General features: G+C 41.4%; 3 protein-coding genes across 3 annotated transcripts in view; 1 reads left to right on the top strand and 2 right to left on the bottom strand.

Annotated features, from left to right (window-relative positions):
- The window catches only part of LOC118274322 (neurotrimin), a 137,706-nt gene extending 110,665 nt beyond the window's left edge, over nt 1–27,041 (bottom strand). Inside the window, exon 1 of the mRNA XM_050705066.1 lies at nt 26,778–27,041. The gene's annotated coding sequence lies outside the window, so the exon portion shown is untranslated. The remainder of the gene's footprint in view (nt 1–26,777) is intronic.
- On the bottom strand, nt 9,444–10,485 carry LOC126912561 (uncharacterized). Its single transcript, XM_050705160.1, has one exon. The coding sequence runs from the start codon at nt 10,445–10,447 to the stop codon at nt 9,752–9,754; it is 696 nt and encodes a 231-aa protein (XP_050561117.1). The 5' UTR covers nt 10,448–10,485; the 3' UTR covers nt 9,444–9,751.
- On the top strand, nt 20,396–26,154 carry LOC118263799 (LINE-1 retrotransposable element ORF2 protein). Its single transcript, XM_050707584.1, has 2 exons — nt 20,396–22,243; nt 26,110–26,154. Exons 1-2 carry the CDS (start codon nt 20,396–20,398, stop codon nt 26,152–26,154), a joined length of 1,893 nt encoding a protein of 630 aa, XP_050563541.1.
- Nucleotides 27,042–27,564: the final 523 nt, after the last annotated feature.

Genomic DNA, 27,564 nt, shown 5'->3' with positions numbered 1-27,564 from the left:
GTTTGCTTTTCGTTTAAAGTAATCGAAACGAGAGCGCGTTCGGCGCTGATTGGCCGGTTCGGATAAAGTCCAGGTTTCCTTACGATGTTTTCCTTCTCCGTTTGTCAGTGGTGTCTAAATGTAAGCGTCCATAGGTCCGCATCGCACGCAACATATTTTAGTTCATCTTGTATAGAAACTTATACACCTCCGTCCACAGATCCGCATCATACGGATTGCTCGTCGGCAATGCCTACATCCAATGCGTACCGATGACATCATACGGAATGCGTACGATGTATGCAATACGTACGATGTGGGCCTGTAGACGCCAACCTTAAATCATCTTAAAAAGTACATATAACTTCGAAAAAAATACTTTGATACTTGCCGTTAGGTTTCGAACGCATGAGAAGCGGACGTCTTAAACTTCTGGGCCCTCACGACATTCACATCCAATCACAGCAGCTGTCCAATATTGAACGGCCAATGATGTGACACTAGCTAATTCCCTATTGGGCGAAGAACGAGGGGTTCGCACTAACGCCATCTAGTGGGCTAAAATACGGTTGACCCTATTAAAAAATCCACTCCATTATTATAATGACAATAAATTAATAATGATTCCATAAAGGAGTCCTAAAGACTTACCTCAAGCTTATAACATAAACAGAATGTTCAATTAAAAGTTACACGTCACTGCGACAATGTATAAAGATCCGTTAAGTGGCAACCCTAGCGTTTAGGGGTGTCGCTCGACAAATATGAATATTTTACTAAGTCTTTTGTAAAGGTTCACGCGAGTTGCCCACTTAAGCTGCGCTGTCTCGCCATTGCTACAGAATATAGCTACATAGTTACTACAATACTCAGTTTATGAGACAATGGAGTAATATAGCTATCTCTTTTACTAGGATAGATGATGCAGTTTTCAATTTTGCAGTTGTATACTTAGGATTCATTTTTCAACAGTATAGAGTACACTTTCTTAATAAATAGAACTCGTATCGCCTTTTATCCCCAAAGGGGTAGGTGCAGACGTGTGCATTATAGCATGTAATGCCACTGTGCAATGTACACCGACTTTTCACCATTCGTGTTATAAGTCCCATGTAATAGGGGCCCAGTGAGCCTAATGTTGTGAGTACCCATGGGATAAGAAGTCTGTCCCATATGCTCGTTTGTCCTTTATTCCACAAAAAAACCATTTCTTGACCTGATTGAATAAACGATTTGAAGTCCACTTCACACTTCATTATTCAATCCATCATCAAACATCCTTCTTACATTAAAATCAGATTGTTTGTTTCCATGGCAACTCTTCTCTCCAAAGTAACTTTACTATAGCATCCCCTTGAATAGACAGAACGATATTCGAACAGAACTAAAATTAGAATACGGCCAATAACCTTTGTTCATTGGTGCTGAAACATACCTCTGTCAGACAGGTAACAAAAGCTTCAAATATAATTCAAACACAAGATTGTTAAATACTTGAAAGCCTAAAAATAGATTCGGGACCATTTATTGTGGTAACTCAAGTGTAAAGGTGTGATTAATAATTTGATTTAGTTGATTTTAATATTTCAATTGGAAAGATTTCACGTCTTGGTTTTGGTCAAGATATTGTCACTTGAGAAAATAATGAAAAATAAACATTTATTTCTTACATAAAAATACACGAAAAGTGTTGATACTAATAATATGTATTGTATTGATTATACATATATCACAAGTCTGCGGCGAAATGGGACTAATATATTTCAGCATGTGCAAAACAGCGCCTTGCGCTGGTATCCTACCTAGCAGGTTACCGGCGCTCAAAAAGCAGGAGTAGGAACGAAGTGGTTTTTAATCAATAAGAGTCTGACACCCCCTCTTGCCTCGCCCAAGAGCCTGCCTTGCTTAATTCCCCCTTAAAGAAAATGGTAGATTTCTTAGTAAGACCGGTTGCCAGACTGGAGTGACTTAATTGACAAGGGTATTTAAACAATTTGCAGAACTGATGCCTTAGTCTGGCTTAGTAATTTCTCAGAAGTCTCCCAGAATGTGTCCGATAAGGTCAGCGTGCAGTTTACTTAGATAGACATTTCTTAGTAATTGCATCTGTAACTGCAAGTCTGGAATAACATGGCACTCAAAAAGATTACTGGTGAAAATAGGATGCTCACTTCGAGGATTAAAATGTCTGTCTTTTTATGGTATAAGCCGGTAAACGAACAGACGTATCACCTGATGGTAAGCAATCGCTGCCGAAACACCAGAGGCGTTACAAGTGCGTTGCCGGCCTTTTGGGGTTTAGGAATTTAAGGGCTGTTGGGGAATTGGGGATTGGGAAGGGCGGTAATTGGGCCTCCGGTAAATTTACTCACACAACGAAACACAACGCAAGCGTTGTTTCACGTCGGTTCTGTCTGTATCTAATAAGTAATAACTTAATAGTCGAAAAGTAAAAGTGTACAATAAGTTAATCTCTACCTACATCTAAATATCTGTACTATAATATAACATTATGAACCAGACAGACGGTATAGACGATAACGCCTATCGGCATAATGATGGGGTGGCCTTAGACTATCCGAGGGAAGGTGTATGAATTAATTAGTGAGCAGAACTTAGCTTAGTCTGGGCAGCGGTCTGAGCTACAATATTTAGTAGTAAGTGTTCAACTGTATGTATGTAATACATGAATTGTAATATCATGACTTTGTATCCTCTAAAAATGTTTGACTATGCTATAGCTATGTACGAAGTTTTTAAGTATTTAATTAGTCGTGATAGCAAAAAATTACTTTGATGATAGATTAAGGGATTAAATAAAAACCGCAAAATAACAAATAAATAAAAGAGTAGCAGCGCGACAATCGCCGCGTCATGTGTCGCGGAATGCAACTCATCAATAGCATTCAGCACTCGGGACTCGGCTATTTTCGTCAAACAATTACCTGAGTAAGCTGATAGCATAATAATTAAATTAGTCTAATCTAATCTCACGAAAGTTATAATAAAATAAATAACATTCACAAACATAGCAAAAACAACAAAATAAAAAAGTACATTTAATATAAACAAAAACTGCCAAAAGACACATTCAGTAAATTGTGTCAACAATACTCGGAGGCCTCTTTATCTTATCCGGCCTATCACCGGCAAAGTTTAACACGTTATCATTACAAAACTCCGGCTAGGCAACTCCCACAAAACTTACTCCAGAACCATTATCACAGAATTACCTCAAACTCCAAGCATTAGCACCTAAATCCTAATAAATAGTGGCTTAGACTTTTAAATATTCAAAAGGCGAAAATTTTGACGCTTATCCGACGGTAGTATCAAAGTATTTTCATTAGTCCAAAGTGAAATTCATTTCCCCGAGCCAATAGCCGGGTTCAAACTTTAGATATTCAACGTCTACTAAGAATATTAAAGGAATTTTCATAATCCATCAATTTACTATTATAAAGTCCATTTCAGCTGGTTCACGATCAATTGCGCGGATAATTTCACCAACGAATCTGTGTTCGGCTTCTCAAATTTCTTCATTATCAGCTTCCTTAAAGTTTAGATTTTCTTCAGCAGTGCCACTATTATTATCTCTTTAGTCGTTCAGGTCGTTGACCCCTCACGAAAGATCGATGGATGTTTCTAGAATTAAGTTTACGAGTTCCTCTGAAGTTAGTAGTCAGATGTCGATCTCAAAGTCTTCAGGACACCACTACTATCGAAATTAGTTTACTATAAAATCAGTGTTCTATTAACATTTATTTTCTATCCGCTATTTTCATTTCATTCGCAGTCATAAAACACAACGAAAAATAAACTTTAAACTAAAATAAACAAAGGAGAAAATGGAAAAACACAGTGCAAGTCCAGTAACAGTTCAATACATAGCATTTGAATCAATTTGTTGGTTCAATACCGCCCGATCGCATAAATCACACATCGCGTCTATATATTACCGGTCTATGTATACACATGACGGGTGAAATGGTTCTGACCGAACGACAGTAATTTGTTGAATTTTATGCATTGCGCGGACCATAGTATGACGTGATTCGGAATATGTTGCCAAAACTACATATTTGTTTGACGTACGCTATCAGTGCACGCATTTCATTTCGGGGACATCAAACTGTTCAGGTATTTAGATTTTGTTCCTATATATGTATAGCTATATTTCGTTTATTGGAAACTGGGTAATCGAGATTGAATTCGGAATAGACAAAACGTATCATTTTGCGTATGTCATATTTTAGTGAATGCAGAATTGGAATTGATAGTGTTCTGTCAGAATTTCTATGATTTATGGCTGCGTTATATGGAATAAATTATTATTATTTATTTTACTCAGAATATATTCCACACCTACAGAAAGTTAAGAAGATGGTGCCTGAATACATTTTTTATGGGACCAAATGTCAGGTTATTTCGCGTCAAACAAAATACAATCACGCAAATCGGTCCACAAACCACGGCGTAATCGATGTACATAAATATAAAAATAGATACAGACCGAATTGTAAACCTCCTCTTTATTGGAAAGTCGGTTAAAAATTATTTATATGTTCAAGTAAATAACTTATAAAAATATTCATTTTGAAACTAAACTTGACTAAAGCAAATCAATCCTCGTAAATAACTGCTAGTAAATTTTATATATTGTACCCACCTCTAAGAACAAAACAGTAAGATAAATACATAAGGTACATACATATTCAAACTCACAACATCCCCCATAATACTTCATACCCCTTAAAAAACGAACACAGACAAGATATTCAGTAACGATTCATAATTTAGCAAGCACAGCATGGTGAAAATAGGGTTGGCCCGTTGCTTATAAATCCCATTGAATCGATTTCTAAAGATCGAGAGGTAGGGTAGCTCAATGATACTTTAGCCGATGACCCTACGAGCAGTCATTACTCGCCTATTGAGAACATTCAATACACAGGATCACCCTGTGTATCTCTGAAGTAGATTCCGATTTAGGTACGTATGTCGTATGTAGGTAGTAATGATAGGTTTCACGATTTCGTGTGTGTAGCTATAGGTACATAGGTATTATACAGAGGGCGTGTGACATAAATGGTAGACAATTCTATTGGAACAATCACGTAATTATATGATTGCAAGAATAGTTCCTTACGTAAACGGTATTGATTTCACCGAATTTGAATTAAAAAAAATCAGTAGTATTTTTCTTTTTTTTTCGATCTTAGTGTGACTCTCAGAGATGAGCTTTCATGATCACTGAATTGAACAAGATGTTATTAGATTTTTATATTATCAAAATACTCGATTCAAAACTATTCTCGAATGGAGTCACTGTTGCTGCTGTTGAGCAATAGATGAGATAGATCGTATTTTAACTATAAAACTAAGAGGTTATACAGAATTTTGCAAACACCGAAACACACAAAATCTTTCACAGGTAAATTCAAAATGACATTTATGACCACACTACCTACACACAAAATCAATAAATCCAACCAAAATTACTTCGACTAAAACGCAACGGAAAATCCAGCTAATCATTCCGAACCGCTAACCCGTAACGTATGTAGATCCACGATTGATGAACCATCGGGCATTTTATCTTTATCTCGAACATTCCGCGCAAACACAACATACAAATCTGAAACGTTGTTCCATTCAATCGGGAGAGCTAAATGTATGCGCATACATTCAACCTCGTTAGAGTTCCACTTTCAATGGACCATGGATATCTGGGTGCTGGATGGGATATTGGTATTTGGGGATTGGTGGTTGAATATAAATGTCATGTTCTTGATGGTTGACACACAATTGACGATGGACGCGATATTTAAAGTAACACTTTTATATTACTTACTTATGTTTAAATTAGCACCCATTTTTACCACTTCGTTCTGAGATGGTTTGGTCACAACAATAATATACTAAGAAAATATTTTGACGTTCAAAAGTGGCTTCCCAGTCTATTTGAAATAACTTTATTGACTTTCGCCTTTTTCGCCTTTGATGTTGATATTTTTTTGGGTTTAACTGTCGATAACCCCGTGATAACAGATTTTTGGGCATAGAAAGTACATTCGAATACCAATTTCTAACACGGGCGAAATGTCACAAATGTCACTCTGAAAAACAAGTAGAGTAACACAATACAACGCAACGAACAATGTACGGTTTTAGATACGATTGCAAAACGTAAAATTGCGATTTATCTTTTCTATCTAGTTATTAAGAATTCGATTGGCTCAGTGGCTGAACAACGGCTGCCGTGCAACGTGCAGCGGGTTCAATTGCCTCACGAAGCAACTTTTTGTGTGATCCTCAAATTGTTGTTTCGGGTCTGGGTGTCATGTGTATGTGAACTTGTATGTTTGTGTCCCATGACACAGGAGTAAACGCTAGTAAGGAAGCGTTTATTAATTTCTTTTTAAATCTAAATGGCTGCTCAAGTCTAAAAATAGTTCACTAAACGTATATTTACTTACATAAAATTAAATAATTACTACGAAAAATAAACACAGCGGCCGAATCTAGCAAACCTTAGTTCTTTTACATCAGATTATTCCAAAGAATATCGGGAATTTATATTCTAACGATGGCCAGTAATTGGAATTTTATATTGGATCGTGTTCGATCGCGTCAAGCCCCATTTTGTATAATTAGGGAAACAAAATGTTGACTACATTATTATCGAGTGGCGTGTGGACAAATATTTGGGGCTACATTTCTTTTTTTTTGGATACGAAAACATCTTCTTTTTTGTAACTTGATGTACAATGAACCTATGTGTATCTATAAGATTCAAAATAGGTACTTTATAACATGACTAGCTTTTGCCAGTGACTTCACTCGTGGTTTCGTGGGATAAAATCTTTTATTTTTTAAAAAGGGAATGGCATACAGTTTTTTTTTCGCCTTAATTTTTTAAATCAGCTGTTTAATTCCTAGGTCTGAATAATACCATACTGAAAACCGTATCAAAGTCGGTTCAGCCAAACGCAAGATAATCACGCACACACATACGGACATACATACATTGAAGTCGGTTAAAAGTATCCCACCATCCCAAACAGCTCATACCCTGTCTGTATACCAAACATCAAAATCCGTTCAGTAGTTTCAGCGTGATTGACGGACAAACTTCCAAACAAAAAATCTTTCACATTTATAATATTAGTCTGACTTAATAACGGGGTAGGATCGGGTAAAAAGAAAGAAAAATTAACTCCATACACGTGTATCTAACAAATTTTCTCAAATATTGGAAATTCCCAAAAATAACATCTTAAACACAAAAAACCACATAACTACGACCCACAGAAGGAAAGAATCTACCAAAAAAAACATACACACATCAAACTCCAACCTCTTTTACACGGCGATGAATCCGAAAATCATCAACTTTATAAAAATATAGCACTAAAACATATCTCATAAGGTATTGATAAGTAATACGTGCTTACTTGTTATGGTAGAAAACCCATACGTTGGGAGTTTTCATGAAACTTTTATCAAGGGAACGAAAGCGGGTAGAATCATAAATTATTTATTACGAAAACGTTTTAATGCTTGGCTCACAATTTTATGGTATGTAGTCTTTTTATATACGAGTTTCGGAAGTTTTTTTATTTGATTCGCCAATCGTCCTATCAAATGGTTGTTATGTGAAGGGTTGGTTCTGACTTGAGTTGTGTGTGTTCATAATGGATCGTTATTTGAAATTGATGGCTATCAGGTCTATGTTACTGTTGTGGTTCAATCGACATTGTGTTACTTAATAGGTATGTTATTTGAGGTTAGTATAAAATAGGAGAATATTGCCGATTATTGCTCTCATTTTTTTTTAATAGAGTTGGAACATATGTTATGTCATATACATTGCTATATTTATGACACTTTTTATTATTTTGTTTAAAACTATTAAACTTACAAATGTCCTAAAGTTTGTATTGAATCAACAGCGCATACAATCTAAGCCATCAATTACATCCAAAACCTTGAATTCACCAGCCGTACTCCCAACAACTACACGTACGGAACTTTAATAACACACGTTAGTTTAATAGTAGAAGGGCCACACTTCATTTCATAATACACCTGGTGTGCCACCAATCATTCCAATATTGAGTTGGAACTTTTTTTAATATAACTGCTCCTAAAAGGAACATTGGGAGCACTTTTTCCACAATTTCCAAGACTGAATATTTGTGAAGAGATAAATTGTCCAACCGTGATTCTGCGAAACTTCGGGGGCGACACACAAGAAACTGTTACGCAAAAAAATATTGAAATTATTTCACAAAATGTCGGCCTACTAAGTTTTTGAAGATATGGTCTAATTCATTTTGGGGAGATCTTTAGAAATTTGTATCTTTTCCCCAACGATGGTAATGATGATATTAGCTAAACAACAATTTATTGCTGTTTTTAAGGGGCGAAAATCATCCAATGTCTTCTCTCGCTTTGGGTGAGGCGAGAGGGAGTGTCAGACTCTTACTGACTAAAAACCACCCCATTCCTACTCCTGCTTTTCGAGCCGGAGCCCCGGTAAACCCACAAGGTAGTCCGCAGCTCCGGATCAGGCTCCCGTTACTGGTCGGCTCCTATTTTTTATATTTTTAATTATTATTTGATATTGTATTTTATAAAGTTTTTAGTATTTTAAAAATTTAATTTGGGAAAATTTTAAATAAATGTATGATGATGTTAACTAAACAGCAACTCATTGGTTAAGTTATTGACATTTAAGATCTAACAGTTATTACAATAAGTCACGAAACCAATTGCCAATTCTCCCACGTGATAACTAAGTTTCATGACTAAAGGTCAAAATCTAAATGGCACATGTTAGTTAACACCACAAAGTAATATAAGAGAGCTAGATTCTAGTTTAGGATGCTTTTCCACCGGAGATGTGCTACGCTAATTTGCTGTCGATGCGTTTGGGTTATACCAATCATATTCATTGGTACACATAGCTTAGCACTGGTAGAAACGGACTCAGTAAAGCTATGTTTTTTTATATGGACGGATGCGTGCTAGAGAAGCGTGCTATGAATGCATGCTATGGATGCGTGCTATGGACGTGTAGGTGGGTGGCTTATCTACTATCCATACATGTACTCGAGCTGCGCATCTTCCTCGCACAACTACATAGTTTAGTATCAGTGGAAACGGTCACATAGTTTCACAGCTTAGCTATTACATCTTCGTAGAAAAGTACCCTATTAAAGTTACTTCATCTTGACAAGTAACATTAGCTACTTAAACAAAAGTCGTTATATTAAGGTCAGTGACCTAATCAAATGTTCAATTATTGAAGACCATCCTCTGTTTGTGTGGTGCGACATTCAACATGGAACCAGTTATTATCCACCCACATACCTTTTAAAAGGTCAAGATAAAGTAAAGAGCCATTGTTTTATAAAGGAAAGGACATTTGAAACTACCTCTATATATTATGTGTACTTTTTTTTTTTTTTTTTTTTGAGGGTGGAAAATCATCCAATGACTTCTCCCGCCTTGGGCGAGGCGAGAGGGAGTGTCAGACTCTTACTGACTAAAAACCACCCCGTTCCTACTCCTGCCCGTCGAGCCGGAGCCCCGGTAAACCCGCTAGGTAGTCCGCAGCTCCGGATTAGGCATCAGCCCTACTGGGCCCCATCTGTGGTGGTCTGATGGCTCTTTGAGGCGCGCGCAGAACGCGACGCGCCGCACGCACGGGTCTGGTTCTGGTCGGGCGGCGAGCTACCCTTGCTCACCGTCCGCAGACCCGCACTTACGGTGGCCGGAGATCGTCGCGCGATCCCCGACGCCCGGAGTGTCTCTCGCGACGGCTGGGGCGTGAGGAGGTTCGTTCTCTCACGCGCCCCGCCTCCTCCTTAGCTAGCATGACTGCTTCGCAGAAGGAGGAGACGGCATCCCAGTCCCCCTCGCTCCGCACCATGGCTTGTATCAGTGCCGGACGCGAGAGGGCGCCGTCGCCGACCACATCCCTGAGGACACGGCGGTGCTCAGCCCACGCAGGGCAGACCGCAAGCGTATGTTCCACCGTGTCCTCCGGGCGGTCTTCGCAGTGATGACACCCGGGCGTTTCCTCCCGCCCAATCAGAAACAGGAACCTACCGAAGCTTCCATGTCCGGTAAGCACCTGCGTCAGGCGGTAGGTGAGGACGCCGTGGCGCCTCTCTAGCCACTCCTCAAAGAGGGGACTTACCGCTGCAATGACAGCGAGCCCAGCCCTTGGTTGCGACAGTCGCTGCTGCCATTCCGCCATGAGATCGCGCCGGAGCTCATCCCGCCACGCATTAATCTGGCGCGGCAGTGGAGTTTCGCCCCGGCGACGCGCGTCGGCGCGCAAACTAAAGACGCGCGCGAGCACCTTCGCCTCCAAATCCCACGGCGGGAGTCCGGCAAGGAGGTTGGCCGCCTCTCCGGAGATCGTGCGATATCCGCGGATCACTCGAATGGCCATGACCCTCTGGGACGTGAGCAGCGCCCGAGCTGGCCGCCGCATCAGGTTCGGCGCCCACACAGGGGCTCCGTAGAGGGCCATGGACCGCACGATCCCCGCGTACAACCTCCGGCAGGAGGCATTTGGCCCCCGAGGTTGGGCAGGAGCCGCTTAAGCGCAGCCCCCGTCCGTTCCAACTTAGGAGCCAAACGTCGGAAATGCTCCACGAAGTTCCATCGACTGTCGAGGACGAGTCCTAGGTACTTCATCGTCGTCTCGACGCCGATGGTAACCCCTCCTGCCGTTATTTGGGACCCATCCGGAGGTGGCGCGTTTCCGCGGCCATGAAAACACATGGCCTCGGACTTGTGGAGCGCCACCTCGAGTCCCAATTGCCGGATCCTTGCAACGACCGTCGCAACCGCTCTCGCCATTAAATTGGCCGCCGCCTGGTGCGACCTCCCGTGCGCTAGCACCAGCGTGTCGTCGGCGTAGCAGACTACGCTGACACCGTTCGGGAGGTCGGTGCGCAGCACCCAGTCGTAACCGATGTTCCACAGGAGCGGCCCCAAAACCGAACCCTGTGGAACACCGCGCGACATCTCTCGCCGGTTCCACACACCTTGGTGACCGGGGTAGGTGACGAACCTATCCGTCAGGTAGGCCTCGATAACACGACGGAGATAGGTAGGCACCCGGTGGTACCGGAGTGCCTCCAGTATGCAGCTCCAGGGTAGGGAATTGAAAGCGTTGGCGATGTCCAGAGACACCGCCACAACGACCCCACCCCTGGACACTGCATTCCCCGTCGTGAGGTCTCTTACGCGCATGATGGCGTCCACCGTGGAGCGCCCTCTGCGGAAGCCGAACTGTCCATCCGCGAGGTCCGGCCCGAATCCAGACAGGTGCGCGACGAGGCGGTTTGAAATGATCCTTTCGAAGACTTTTCCCACCTCGTCGAGCAGCACAATGGGCCGGTATGCGGACGGAGAGTCCGCAGGGCGCCCCGGCTTCTTCACGAGGACCAGTTTTCCCGTCTTCCACTGAAGTGGGAACTGGCCCCTCTCCAAGCATGCGCTGTAGAGACCTAATAATCGAGGCCCGAGAGCCTCTGAGGCCAGGACCCACGCCTTGCCATGCAGGCCATCGGGTCCTGGGGCGGTGTTCTTGGCGCCCATCCGGCGCACCGCCGCTCTCATTTCTGCCTCGGTCACCTCCGGAACGATGTCGTCGTCGTCGTCGCTGTGGCCCGCATTGGGCACCGCAGGGGGCGGAGTCATGGATGGAGGGGTAAAGCCCCTCCATAGTCGGGGGAACAAGGCGCCGACCACCTCTTCCACGATTTCTGGCCGGAGACTCTGAGTCAGCGGGGGAGCCCAGGTGCGGAGCTTATCGCGCACCATCCGATAGGGGCGCCCCCATGGATCTCTGTTCAGAGTCTCCAGCATCTCCCGGCGGGCTTCCTCTTTAGCCCGCCAAATCTCCGCTTTTAGGGCGGCCTTTGCCGCCTTGTACCCCTCGTACAACTCCGCCTCTCTTACCTCCGCGTCTGGAGCGCGGATACGGAGCCTGCGGTGCCTGGTGTACCGGCGTCGCGCAGTAACGCACGTACTGCGTAGAGCAGCCAACTCTTGCGACCACCAGTACACCTGGCGCTTGCGCTGACCTGGCCGGACCCGGGGCATCGCCACGTCACATATTTTGGACATGGCGTCCTGGAGCCATCTTGCTTCCTCATCGACGTCGGCAGGCCTGTCTGGTGGTATCACCCAGGCCTGCACGATTGCGGCTTCCAGGAAAAGCTCCCGGTCCAGCTGTCTTAGCGCCCAACGCGGGCCACATGGGGCCTGTCTGACTGGCGGGTCCGCGGACTCGGCGGAGACGTTGAACCGGATGTACCGGTGGTCAGAAAACGTCTCCACCTCCTCCATAACGCGCCAGTCAACAACACGCGGTGACAGAGCGGGGCTGGCGAACGAGATATCCACCACCGACTCACCCTGCATCCGCACACACGTGGGGACAGAACCCCGGTTCAGGACGACTAGGCCTGTCTCCAGAGCCCAGTCTTCCACCATCCTACCCCGAACGTCGGTCAACCGGGAACCCCAAGCCAAGTTCTTGGCATTGAAGTCCCCGAGGACAAGCACGGGGAGGGAACGGAACCCGACGACGACGTCAACCAACTCCCTCAGGGAGTTGTGGAACTCGACGAGAGTTCGGTTCGGAGAGAAATACACGCCCACCACAGCGATCTCTCCGAACCGTGCTGCGACACAACCCCGGCCTCTCCGAGCGCTCTCGAGAGTCGGGGTACCGGCGGCGGCCGACGAGATGATGGTCACCGAGCCGTCCAAGTCCGCAACCCAGTGATCCCTGGGCGGGACGAAATACGGCTCGGAGACCACAGCGACATTTATTGACCACTGCGCCATGCTCTGGAGTAGAAGGTCCTGAGCGGCGGCGCAGTGGTTGATATTCGCCTGGAGGAGGCGGAATGGAGTCATTACTGACAATCCATCACGACCTCCTCCCTGGCGGCATTACGGCTGGCGGTGGCCGCGGCGGCGGTAGCAGTGGCGACTGCGGCGGCGGCGGTGGCGGAAACGACGGGGGCGGCGGAGGGCCTACCCTTACCCCTGGGTTTGGTAGGCGGGGAGCAGGCCTTGCTCCCGACCCGGTGATTGGCCGGCTTGCCGGCCGCTGCACATGCGTCGCAGTGCAGCGGGGCGGTGCACGTACCGGCCTTGTGACCGGGCTGACCGCAGCGGAAGCAGCGGTCGCTGCGGTCAACCTCCGAGGTGCATTTAACGCTCACGTGGTGGCCCACGTGGCAGCGGTAGCACCTCAGAGGCCGGGCCTCGAGCAGCTTGACCTGCGCCGAGACCCACCCCACCAGGAGCCTTCTGCCCTCCTTAATCTTTATGGCCGCTGTCACGGGGCAGCTTACCACCACCGTGCGCAGCCCCGAGTTGTCCGGACGGATGGTGCCTGCCTTGACCTGGTCAACAGGGCACCCTCCCGTCCTGGCGACAGCGGCCACCACTTCGTGCTCCGTCACGGAGTCGTCCAGGCCCAATATTCGTATGTCTAGGCACTTGATGGGCCTGGACACGCGGACCTCTTCCGCACCGAGACACGCCCTAATCCTTTCGGCTAGGGCGTCGGCGGAGGAGCCGCTGGCCGCGCCGGGGACCTCAAGTAGACGGGCTCCAGTTGCCGTCACCTTCATTGAGAACCCGTCAGGGGCCCCGAACTCCGCGGGAGTCACCGCCCCCTTCAATTTGGCGAGGACGTCGCCATACGTTACGCCCTTCTGGACCGCATCGGGCTGTAGCGTAATAACTACAGCCGCGGTCTTAGGGGCGAGAAGCAAGGCCGCAGCGCGCTTCTCCTTGCGCTGCTGCTGGCGCCGCTGCCGCTGCGCTTTTTTGCGGCGCTTCCTCGCCTCTTTGGCGACTCTCCTCGCCTCGCCAACTACTTGCCAGTCACCACTTGCCGGCAGGGTGGGCTCGCTTGTGACTGGGGCAGCTTGCTGAGCCGCTGCACCCCTCCTCCCTCTTCTGCGTCCGGTAGACGCATTTACCGCCTGCCCGCCAGCCGGAGCCTGCACCACTGGAGGAGCTGGGGTCCTTGTTGGGGGAGCCGCTCGTGGCCTTGCCACCGGTTGAGCACCGCGGCTAGTCCGACCAGAGGAGGTCGAGGGCCTGGCCGCAACGGCCGCGTATGACCTCGAGGTCGCTGAACTCGAGGCTGCTAGCGGGGGACGGAGGAGTTTGCTCTCCAGCACATTAAAACGTTGCTGGAAAGCAGCCATCTCCCTGCGAAGTAGCTCCACCAAATCAGGTTCCGCCGGAGGCTGAGGTTGACGTCCTCGGCAAACGGCAAGCTCAGCCTTAGTGGCCCGGAGCTCGGCCTCCAGCGCCGCATTGGAGGCCGACAAGCGCGTCAGCTCCCGCCGCATGTCGGCCAGCTCCCGATGTACTTTTCCCGCCGAGGGAACCCTACATATATCGAAGGCCGCCGCCATAATTTCGGCCTCCACCGACTTCAGCTGAGCGGCTCCGGCAGGCTGGGACTTCTTCCCTGCTATCTGGCGGAGCCCCTCCCTGACAGCTTGCCGAAGGGTCTCGGAGCCACGCTCACCTTTCAAGCCCTCGGCGTCCACAACCTCCATCACGGAGGAGTCCGAGTGGACGGCACTAATCAGGGCGTTACCCTCTGCGGCAGGATGCTCAGCTGGCTTGGGCCGGGCAGAAACTGCTAACCTCTTGCCCTTTCCCCTGCCTCCACCCCGCGCGGCCGTGGGGATTTTAGGGGGGGCCGGGGCCTCCTGCGCGTTGGAGGACGAGGACAATCCCCGACCCTCCTCCGTCCTGGGGCGCTTGAAAGCCGCCCTTGTCTGTCGCTGAGAGCTCACGCTCGCGGCAAACACTGATGAGGAGTCGGACTCCGAGTCCGACGCCTTCCAGCTTGGGACCCGTGTGTGGGACTTGCTGGACGAGTCCAGCGCCTCCCCACGGGTATCAGAGCCATTAAGGCTCTCTGCCACAACAACTGCAGGCGAGCTAAGCTCACCTGCCCTCTCCTCCTCTGGTGGTTTTAATGATTTTATTTTCTTTCCCATACAGTTCCCACGAGTGTGGGGGAAATATTCAGTCCACCCAGGCAGTGCCCCCTGTACCTGGGTAAGTGTATATTTGTTTCCCAACTAGAGGGTCCACCGGTCCCCTAGCTGGGGGTGCGCTCGAGACTGACACTACTCCTCAGCCACGCATACCCTCGCCGCGCACCAGAACTTGGTATTGGAGGAATTTTTTATAGAGGTTAACTTCCTCGCGGTCCGGGCGATCAAGCCAAGACCCTCGTCCCGTTCAGAGTCATAAAACATGACCATGACCTCTTCCCGGATTACGATATCAACGGTTGCAATCGGGGACAACTTGTGCCCCGATGCTGCTCGTTGGCAGGGTGAGTGCACAACGAGCACCGTCCTTGCCTCTCCGCCACGCTCTCTGCTAAGTCAGAGAGACGGGCGGAAAGACGCTCCCTCGGAGGCGCAGGCCATGTGTCAGCACAAAGCCTGCCGCCTTTGGAACCCATCTCGGGTCCTTCCGCTCCGTCCAGAAGTTCGCTACAGGCAATAGCCACTCCAACCCTATCACCCCCGTTAGGGGGACTATTACCTGTACCCAGGGTGCACCGCGGGGAGGTCTTCTGGCACCGCACCCCTCTTCTGGCACCGCACCCCATATTATGTGTACTAGGTACTTAATACTTATATGGTTGTATAAGGTAATCGTATGAAGAGTTGTTTCGGACAAAACTGTTGAAGGAAGGGTTTGATAGACTAAAGTATTACTGAGTTTTATGAATTTCCTGTATAATTTCATGTAGTGGCCTGGAGTTTGTAGATGTAAGTTTCTCATGCATGAGGGTGCAGGTTCGAGGAAAGTACCAATGTGACTTTTTCCGAGTTGTATGTACTTTGTAAGATTATTTAGACACCACTGACAAACGGAGAAGGAAAACATCGTGAGGAAACCCGACATAATATAAGAGTATTTAAATAATTTTCCATAATTTTTTTAATATTGTTCCACGCTTTATATGTCAGTAGCAATTATTTCATAATGTATTCACCACTATTCACCGAAAATCGATTAATTAAACAGATTTTAGTCACAAATCAGACAAACAAGTAATTGCCGAGAATAACCTAAATTGCGTAGTTCTCAATTTCAATGACTATTTTAGTGGAAGCAATTATAAATAACTTGTAACTCATACATACTTCAAAGGATTTTGCCCCCTGTATACAGCAATAGGTTTGTCCCCTACTACATGGAACTAGACACTGCGTAAAGTCTAAATTCGGCACAATTACGTGTCCAAACTTTGCCTAAAATATACCGTATCGACCGTCCTCACTTTATATTCTAGAAATCCTAGGCTACCTAGACCGTTTAGGCACTCAGTTCAAGCACTGGCTTTTTTAGACTGAATATTCGGGTCACAAATAGAAAACGGTTGCGGTTTTAAATATCAGATCAGAATTTATTACTTGATTCTTTTGAAAGTGGATCACGTTCTACAATGTTAAATATAGAACAGTTTATAAATAGTAATGTACTTATTTATTCACTGTTTTAATAAATATTCATTGTTAATAATAACAATATATTGTACAACACTACTAAGTCTGTTTTTCAGAATGAAACCTCTTTAAACTGGAGACCTGGGAAATGCCGTAAGGCAGTTTCCACCCCGGGAATTTTATGGGAACGGGAATTATGTGGTAAAATCACGGGACTCTCTATATCTTAATGGATATTGTACTAATATATAATCTTATATTTATAATATTGCTGAAAAGGGTTACCACACCTCATTGTAGTTTTTTACTGACTTTAGACACTTTGTAGAACTTATACATATATGATAAGTTCTACAAAGAAAGATCGTTTGTTTAGATGTTTGTCCTTCAATGAAGCTGAAACTACTGAACGGACTTTGATGAAATTCGGTATAGAGACATGGTATGAGATCTCTGTTGCTTCGAGTGTTCATGGGCAACCACGATTGTTTACCATCAGGTGATGGTAAGCGAGCAGACGGATCACCGTCTGCTCGCTTACCGGCTTATTACATTAAAAAATAAAATGAAATAACTAAAAATAATTGTTACAAACTTACATTTCAATTTGATACTAAAATTTTGAAAATATATTAATATTTTACATTGGTTACAAAACTAACATGAAACAATACGTTGATTAAATCAAAACTTTTTGCTAACCAACCATGTAGATACATTTGTAGCTTCCCAAAACTTTCACTACTATCTAGTTTAAAATGCTTGGAAAGCTGGAATTTTCCGGGAACATTTTCATACGTTGGAATTTGTAGAATGATGTAAAATATTTTTGCCACATAACAATATCGGAAAATAACACTAATATTATAAATGTGAAAGATCTTTTGTTTAGATGTTTATCCGTCAATCACGCTGAAACTACTGAACGGATTTTAATGAAATTTGGTATACAGACAGGGTATGAGTTGACTTGGGTGATAGGATTTTTATTCCACGAGAACGTGAGTGAAGTCGCTAGCAGAAACTTTTATAATTATGAATTCGTTATGAAATCGCTAACTACACCGAACACATGTTTCGATTTTTTTTAATATTGATAAGTTCTCATAAATCTTCATATAGTTATTCAAAACCAATAATCCCTGTCTTTAATAAACATATCTACTCACCCCTGTACCCTCACAATAACCCCTTAGGGAATAAAACCATGATATTGCGTTATGTTAAGAAAAAAGGGTAATCCTATCTATACGTCTCATTTTCTGCCCTCCCCACCCGAACCCAATATTCAATGCAATTCAAACATATTCAACACACGTCACAATACCAAACTCCGTAGCCCTTTTCAAAAACGCAACCTAAGGGCCTAAAAAGCCCTTTCACTGAGCCCAATAGAGTAATTACATCTGGAGGGTACCCCATGAAAAACCCTAATTTCGCCCGATGAAAAATACTGAGCAAAAGATCCCACCGTCCATTTGTTGCTCCCAAGTAAACAATTTTAATCAAATTGCTGTATTTTTTTTCCACCTTAAATATTTGCTGGGAAAATTGTACTCAAAACGCGACGTGCCCAAATATAAGGAGGAAAATAAAAATGTTTTTCACTCTTAAAGTCGACTCTTTAGTTTTTTTTTTCCTAAGAACTTTTTCTTTAGAAGAATGGAGTTGTTATCTCTCATAAGATTTTGCAGTTCTGAGAAAAGCTTAACTTTTGTTATAACTCAGTTTAGATTTAATGGATAAATTGAATTAGAACAAGTTAGGGTTTTAAAGATTTCCCGTCTCCGATCTTTATGAAGACGGCGCTCATTTAGAGTCAATTCTTATTACAGTCCGGGTAAATGGCTCGGACATGTTACGGAACATATTATTTTGATACTTATTTATATTTTTTTTTTTTTTTTTTTTTTTATTAAGCCTTTATTGCTGAAAACTATACATTAACTTACATTTATCTAACTTATAAACTAACACATCAGTTATCCTTATTAGTGATCAGCGTGTCCTGTGACACATAGGCCTCTTCCAGCTTTTTCCACTCGTCTCTGTCTCTAGCTTTCCGTGACCACGTAGCCTCTCCGATTTCTCTAATATCGTCCATCCATCTTTTTACCTGTCTGCCTCTTCTTCTTTTACCATCGCGTGGATACCACTCAGTTATAATTTTGGTCCATTTCATTCTACTATCTCTTGACATATGTCCTGTCCATCTCCATTTTAACTGCCTTATTTTCTTTATTAAGTCTTCTACCTTGGTTATGGATCGTATATCTTCTGATCTTATGTGGTTTCTTTTTGTAACGCCTATCATACTTCTTTCCATTAAGTGCGATCCACAAAGAAAATCATAAAAGTGTTTAAAAACGAACTTAAACTAAAAACTGTGCAAGTGTAGTGAACATTAAAGACTAAATCTACAAAAATAGTAACACGAACTTGGTGTGTGTTCAGTTTATAATAAATAAATAGCAAGTTTATAACCAACAAACAATATTTACACAGCAAGGCTACCAACATTAGAAACGCAATAGTACGTTCCGTTCCATGCAAGTCACAGACTAAATGTTGCCACTTCTACAAAATAATATCCTACTTAAATAAAACAGTGTTGCCACTATCAAAAATTATTTTGCACCAAATTAAACCAGTGTTGCCAATACTAAAACTTAAAATTACCCGAGATGGACGACCAAATGCAATTATTATTTTCGAAATTAAAAATAGAGATGGAAAAACAAACAACAGTACTACAACACTCTATCAGAGAAGAAATAGACGAGAAATTAAAACCTTTAGTGGAAGAAAATCTATATTTAAAAAATGAAGTGGAAAAATTAAATGAGAAGTTAAAACATCTGGAATGGGAGAAAAGAGAAAACAATTTGATTTTCTATGGATTTGAGGAACCCACAGACTATAAAACCAACATAATCGATATGATAATACAAACTCTTAACGATTCTGGTATTGAAATGAGCAAGCGTGATATTAACAAAGCGTTCAGAATTGGAAAGGCAAATGGCAAAGCACGCCCGATTTTAGTAAAAATTTTGAACGTTTGGAAGAAAAACGAAATATTGAAAAACAAAAGTAGATTACCTAAAAATATATTTGTTAACGAAGATTTCAGTAAAGAAGTTTTGGAAAAGCGAAGAGAACTTATACCACAGCTAAAAGAAGAAAGGAAAAAGGGACGCTTAGCATACATAAAATACGATAAGCTGGTTGTAAAAGACAAAGAAGGTGATACACGGGACAAACGGAAGAGAGAACAATCTATGTCTCCAAAGGAAAATAACAATGATAGTCGCCCAAAAATTAATAAAGTGAATGCCTTCGAAAGAATGTACAGAAGCAGAGCCCATTCAACATCAGAATTAAATAAACTAAATAAAGATTAGCCATTAACACACATCGGTTACCGGAAGACCAGGACAAATAAAGAAAAAAGACCTAAAGCGAAAACTAAAATCATTAAACCTCCCCCAAGCCGGCTGGTCCCCGTGGGGGACTGCGACCAATCCCTTCCAGCTAAAATACAAGAAATTAACTATGGCGCCAGCTTAAAAACACATATAAAAACAAATGAAAAAAGAAAGCTGTTTATCGCCACTCTAAACTGCGTTACGTTGAGAACTCAAGAAAGATTAACAGAATTGGAATTAGCACTCTCAAATATTAAGTGGGATATACTAGGTTTGAGCGAAGTTAGAAGGTTAGGAGAAAACATTGAAGACCATAAAGAATATATTTTATATTATAAAGGCGAAACAAAAGGATTATATGGAGTTGGTTTCATGGTTAAAAAATATCTTGAAAAAAACATTGAGGAGTTTAAGGGTATATCAGAAAGAATAGCTGTACTTAATATGCACCTGCCAGCGTACAAACACAAATGGTCAATTGTTCAAATTTATGCTCCCACAGAACAACATAACGAATCTACCAAAGACATCTTCTACGACCAACTGTCATCAGTCCTACAAGAAACACACAAAAACGTTATGGTGATAGGAGATTTTAATGGCAGAATAGGTATGCAGCAAACTGGGGAAGAAAATGTAATTGGCAATTTCGGTTTTGGCCGAAGAAGCAAAAATGGAGAGAGGATGATCAACATGGCCTTTGAAAACAATCTAGCATTTATGAATAGCTTCTTTAGGATAAACACAAAGAAAAAATGGACATGGCATTCTCCAGATGGTTCATACAAAAATGAAATAGATTATATAGCAACTAACAACAGAAAGCTTATCCAGAACGTAAACATCCTTAGCCAATTTAATTTTAACACCAACCATAGAATGGTTAGAGCAGTACTAAAATGGACAGAACAGAAAAAAAGTAGAAGTAAATACAACATACCAACTAACAACTTAAAGCAGCAATTAGAGATAAAAAGTAAGATAGATAACTATTATGAAAAAGAAATCAATGAAATATTTGGATCATCACAAAATATATTAACGAAACCTAAGAAAAATTATACGGAAAATGAAACCAAAACCCTAATAGAAGAGAGAAGGTCGCTTTTAAAATTGAAAAAAGACAAACATAACCTAAAAGCCATCTCAGAAATAAGCAAAAAAATAAGCAACAGCATTAAGAAAGACAGAACTAAAAAAAGAATAAATACAATCAACTACCATATAAAAAAGACGGGTGGAGTCAAAAAAGCCTTGAACGAACTAGTAGAGTCAAAAAACTGGATACCAAACATAAGAAATAAAAATGGAAAACAAGAGACAAAAAGAGGAAACATCATCCAAATAGCCACCGATTTCTACAAAACACTCTATGCAGCAGAACCCAACACCAAGGAAGCAGTTACAAATATCGAAGACGAGGATATAGAAGATATACCAGATTTCATACAATCAGAAATAGAAAAAGCGATACAGAGTCAAAAAACCGATAAAGCACCAGGGCCAGATAAGATAACAAACGAGATATTAAAACTAGTAATAACAGCACCTGATAAACTAAAGAAACTCAAAGACATGTATAACACCATCCTAAGAACAGAGTTAATTCCCTCGCAGTGGGCCAAGAGCACAATCGTACTACTACACAAGAAAGGAGATAGGGACAACATTGAAAATTATAGACCCATAAGTCTAATGTCAAACCTTTACAAAGTGTTCGCTAAACTGATCCTAAACAGACTTACAGGGCTATTCGACCAGCAGCAACCAATGGAGCAAGCAGGATTTAGAGCTGGGTTCTCCACGATTGATCACATGCATGTCTTAAAACAATTAATTGAAAAAAGTGCAGAGTACGGTAAAGCTTTATATATAGCGTTCGTAGACTATAGTAAAGCCTTTGACTCAATATACCACAACTCGCTTTGGAAGGCTTTGGTCGAACAAGGAGTTCCAAAAAAATACATACGTATTATAAAAAGCATATATGAGACAAGCACTGCACAAATAAAATTAGAAACAACTGGTGAAGAATTCCGAATAGCTAAAGGAGTCAGGCAGGGAGACCCGCTATCGCCAAAACTATTCTCTGCAATTTTAGAAAGTGTATTTAGGGGTCTAGAGTGGGAAAATGTGGGTATAAACATAGACGGCAAAAAACTCAATCACTTGAGATTCGCAGACGACCTAGTCCTAACTGCTGACAACGCTACTACGCTCCAACATATGCTGCAACAATTGTCAGAGGCAAGCAGAACAGCGGGTCTCACTATGAATGGGTCTAAAACAAAGGTAATGACAAACAGAGAGGAAATAACTATAACAGTGGATGACAGAAATATTGAATATGTGAGAACCTATACATACCTAGGACAAGTAATTGCATTCAGAGACCAAACAACCATAGAAATCGAAAGAAGAGTAGCTAATGCATGGAAAAGGTACTGGTCACTGAAGGAGATACTCAAAAGTGAATACTTTCCCATGGCCGCAAAGAAAAAAGTCTTCAACTCATGTGTATTGCCATGTCTGACATATGGATGCCAAACTTGGGCACTGAGCCAGAAACATCTTTTACGATTGAGAACATGTCAGAGGGGTATGGAAAGAAGTACTTATTTATATAACAGAATGTAAATAGGAACCAATTTTATGAAGAAAGGGATGATGATAGAGTATGAAAGAATATTAGATACGTATTTTTTTTTATTTTGTCTTATAAGTTAACAATACATACTTAGATAAAAAAGAATCGAAGTGTGAAGTGGGAGCAAATTCGTCATCTCTACGTATAAAATGTACCTAGAAGTGACGTCACGCGATATTGTCAAATCGATATACATATCTTCGAAAGTATTTGTTTCTGTATCCGCAAGAAAAAAATACACGTGCCTAAAGTTTTAAAATAATCTACAAGACGGACATTAAAATAAAATTTAGTCATAAAACAGCAATTTATTTACATTATTTGTTTAACTGTTTTATTAACTAAATCAGTGTCAATCATGTATAAGTAATTTGTGTTAACAAGACACAAAAATTGTTAAGAACTATCCAAAATGACTGTTACATACAATATTATCTGAACCTTAACTCTTGTATTATCTCAAACAAAATATTTTTAAATAAAACCGACACTGTACCTAAAATAAACAGAATCTCGCGATCATTCAGGCCATTCTGATAGAGCAACTAAAATACACTGAGACACTTAGCCGAGAGAAGATTGGTTTCCTATTTTCCAAGAATATTAAAGAACTATTTTTACTTAAGAATCTTACTTATTTTCATTTAAAACCTTACTTAAGTTGAGAACAGTGAAATGAATACCTGAAGAGATTGAATTAGCACTGAGTCTTATGACCTATATTCTAACTATAAATATATCCTGTTTAATCATTTGTAATAGCTTCAAAATTTTCTCTAACGAATGAACGAGAAAACAAATAGTACCCTTAGTATGAGTTTCCTTTATGTTTAAAGTAATCGAAACGAGAGCGCGTTCGGCGCTCTGATTGGCCAGTTCAAATAAACCAACCAATCAGAGCGCCGAACGCGCTCTCGTTTCGATTGCTTTGGATGATGACTAATGGATGAATTTTACTGTAATATGGTATGATTTTATTTTTACATTAATTTTATGTCTACAGTCTATTATTATACATTATGCTAAAAAAACACATACATTATCTAGCTAGCTTTAACTCACTTCCGTGATAATTTTACATCAGAAAAAATAACCATTATGGTGAAAACACGAAGAAAATTGGCTGTAAAACGAGTCAGTAATTAATGTTTTGAAAATGGCTTCAAAGAAGAGTAGGGTCATAATGGAATATCTTGCTGTCTCTCTCACACACCTGGACTTTAACGGTGTTTACGTCTTAATTTAAATTGGGAGTCCTATTTTGTCAGATTTCGAAAGTATTGAGTTCAATTTTGATTTTGTTATTAAGATTTTGGTAGTTTTTTATTCTTTTCCAACCACTACACAGCTCCTTACTTGCTTTTTAAAAACTCTCCTTCAATGGTTTATAGGTCGGTCGGCTGAAAGCGACCTGGACCCTAGTGGTTCCCTATGACTTTTATTAGGTCATCTGACCACCTTTTAGGTTGGATATCCTGCACTACACTTGTCATTTCGATTAATAAATAGTAATTAAACTAACTCTGATAATAAAGATGAGATATAATTGCTGCTAAATGAACGTGTAACCAGCTTCTCTGGAAGTGATATAATAAATTCAACAGTGGACGTCTTGTCGCAGATTTTAAGTGTGGAAAACCCATGCTTCAGCAATGGGTCGGCTCGACGGGAGTTTTACCTTGGCCTCATAGAAAACCATCATGAAACAACGGTTGCGTTGTGTAGGTGTGGTTGAGGCCCAATTACACCCCTTCCCAATTTTCCCAATCGCCGATTCCCCAACAACCCTTAAATTCCTAACCTCCAAAAGGCCAGCAACGCACTTGTAACGCCTCTGATGTTTTGGGTGCCCATGGGCGGTGGCGATTGCTTACCATCAGGTGATCCGTCTGCTCGTTTACCGGCTTATACCATAAAAAAAGATAATGAAAATAAAACATTACCATATCCATATACAGACCAATATTTTCCTTATCCCTTAAAGTCCCCACATACATCGTAGACATAATACGTACCAAAGGCTACGCTTGCCCTTTAGCAAGAAAACAATAGCGCACCCTTCACGTGGAACGTACTAAATTGTAAGTAAACTAACAAATTCTGCACCCACCTAATTTCCTGCTGCCCTTTACGACACCCACGGGGATAGCCTTGTATTTAACCACACTGTAAGATATGTGTATACTCGTATACTGTCTTGGCTTAAGAAGCCCGCTTCTCATGCATGAGGGTTCGAAACCTACCAACAGCAAGACTTTTTCCAAGTTATATGTTCTTTCTAAGATTATTTAGACACCACTGACAAATGGTGAAGGAAAATACATATTATGAGGAAACCTGGGCTTATAATTTGTAGTTATAAGTTTGAAGTCGCTAACCCGTATAACCGCCATAATCGCCAACCTTTTCCGTATGAGAAGAGGTTTTGGTCAGCAGTGGCCACTAAAAGGTTGTTGGTGTAGGTATGTTTATTTGTATCTAAGGCATGCAAGTTTTTATTTTATCTTTATTAAATTAATAAGAGGTTTTAATCACACAATGATTATGTCACCTTCATAGAAAAGCATGCAAGTTACACGTTACATTTATCTGTCCATTCTGCTCGTGTTATAAAGTACAATTTTCTTTGATATCTTAATGAGATATTTTTACTTTAATGCATTTACATTTCAGAAGTATTGACAATGGTATTTAACATGCTCCAGTATCAAGTTTTATTGCTGTTTAAATACCTCTCCTTTAAAAAAAAAACAATTCAATAAAACCTTTCCAAAAAACACTTATCGCCTTTGTATTTTCTCAGCCTCTTATTTAATATATTATTTGCCTTTGAAAATAAACGAATGAAACAGATACACATATCGAGAACAGGGGAATTTAATTAATTTTTCACAATTAAATGCTTTGTAGTGCAATTCACGCATGAAGGGGTGGCTACAAAAGCCTTTAAAATATTTGGAACAGCATAATGAATAAATGTTAAACGTTGCATGTATATAATCACGTTATTATTAAAACGATTTCGAAAATGCAGTGTTGGTTAAAAAGATTTTAAGATTACATGTGGGAAGGATGGATGAAAACAGATTTACGAAAGAAGTATATGTGGCTGACATAAATGGCACTTGATGGATATATAGATACCGTATATCGAGCAGATTGGCAATATATAATCAAAAGTACCGTTAACCGACGAGTATGAATGAAAAGACTGATGACTGATAATGCAGCGAAAGAGGTTTGTAAGATTCATAGCAATTGGCGTTCCATTGTCTCTGCCTACCTCCACGAGAGACAGGCGTGAAGTTATGTATGTATGTATGTAATTCCTATTTGTAGTATGCCTAGATATGTATACACAGTCTTATCTTCCAGTAGTGTAGGTAGAGATAATAGAACGACTAACAACAAAATTATAGCATATCTCTTTAAATACATCGACAATTACCAATCTCCCCATACATGTACTCTACTATCATACGTATAAATAAAGTATGTGATATATCTTCAGGAAACCCTCATCGATATCGAAATTAGGGCCATTGAGTACAGCTAAACTTGACATTGATATTCGTAATACAACCTTCCGGCTATCCTAACAAGGACACTTTTTGAGGTTACAGTAATTTGAGTCGGTGGTCAAAGGATCTTGTCGTATATATGATGATGTAGTATGTTGATAAAGTTTATTTCATCATGTCGTAGTAAAAGAGTAAATTATGTAGAAATACTTCTTAATCATCAAAATAAATGAATAGTTATATTTTATCAGTATATAAAAGATATACATAATAATAACAAAGGAAGATAAAATATAAATGTAATGATAGTAGCAATAAGACCAACCACGATACAACCAGTTATACAATTAACGATAATTGAACCAGTCAACAAAATATTATTCAAAAGAAAAAATACAACAAATTCTCTAAAAAGTCCACACATATTAAAACCTTCATGCTTGTCAAGCAAAAAGAAAAAAAAATAACGAATCACATCATGGAAAACGTCAAATTCGAATTTAGAAGCGAGAAAGACAGGCGTAAAATAAAATATAAAGGAAAACACATTACATTCGAATGTAGAACATTGTAAACCATTAAAATAAATGTTTAGCACACTCCGATTTAATGGTACGGCCAAATCCTCGCATAAACGATAAAATATAATTCGCCTTACCTTATTTCCGTTTTCAAAATCGAAAGGAAGGAACTGAAAACCGCTACATAATCACGATTATTTCACTGTTTTTAACACAACCATTAACACTGATTACCTTTGTAAATTATACGTATATAAGGAAGCTTAGAACATAAGTTTTTGTCACATATTTACTATTTACCGGCATTGTGATATGGTTCCAAGTTTATGTAACTCGAGCGTAGCAGCGCCGTAGACTCGTAGCAACGCTACGACGGCTCGTAGCGGACTGAACCGTCGGCTCTGTCATAATATACATATAATATACTACATAGCACACTGATATGTATATAGAACTTAAACTTTTTGTCTATTTAGTTGTGACTAAACAGAATCGTTTGTTCGTTTTCCGTAGTGCATAAAGAGCTTCGGTACAGAGAGCGCCATCTGGTAGCAGGTAAAGTAATTATTATGTGAGTGAGTTTGTGTATGTGTGTGTGTGTTGTATTAGTTTGTGATTTCCGAGAATGTAGAAAGTTTAGTCCAAATATTGGTGTATAACTGTTTGTGGTATAAGCGAACGATTTCGTATCCTCATGGTCACGAGGATTGAATAAATAATATTGTAATTAGGTCAGACAATGAACATCGAATTTTCCAAATCTGTGCGGAGTGAGTTTATTTGTTTGAACGTCTCTTTTATATAATTGTAATTATGTAGGGAAAACTAAAGCTTAATTTTCTTCTGTTATCATTTATTCATTAGATACACAATACGACAATTGGTGTAATTGTCTTATTTTACATATTTATTGTTGCATATTTA

The sequence above is a fragment of the Spodoptera frugiperda genome, chromosome 3 (assembly GCF_023101765.2).
Source record: "Spodoptera frugiperda isolate SF20-4 chromosome 3, AGI-APGP_CSIRO_Sfru_2.0, whole genome shotgun sequence".
Classification (NCBI taxonomy): Eukaryota; Metazoa; Arthropoda; class Insecta; order Lepidoptera; family Noctuidae; genus Spodoptera; species Spodoptera frugiperda.
Note: the sequence above shows the minus strand (reverse complement) of the source record. Positions and strands in the feature narration are given on the sequence as shown.

What these genes read in the sequence shown, in the direction of transcription:
- LOC126912561 (XM_050705160.1), bottom strand. Translation starts at nt 10,447, where the DNA reads ATGGCCATTCGAGTGATCCGCGGATATCGCACGATCTCCGGAGAGGCG.
- LOC118263799 (XM_050707584.1), top strand. Translation starts at nt 20,396, where the DNA reads ATGCACCTGCCAGCGTACAAACACAAATGGTCAATTGTTCAAATTTAT. An exon ending in TGAATGGGTCTAAAACAAAG is followed by an intron (nt 22,244 to 26,109) that starts GTAATGACAAAC and finishes ATATATCTTCAG; the next exon opens with GAAACCCTCATCGATATCGA.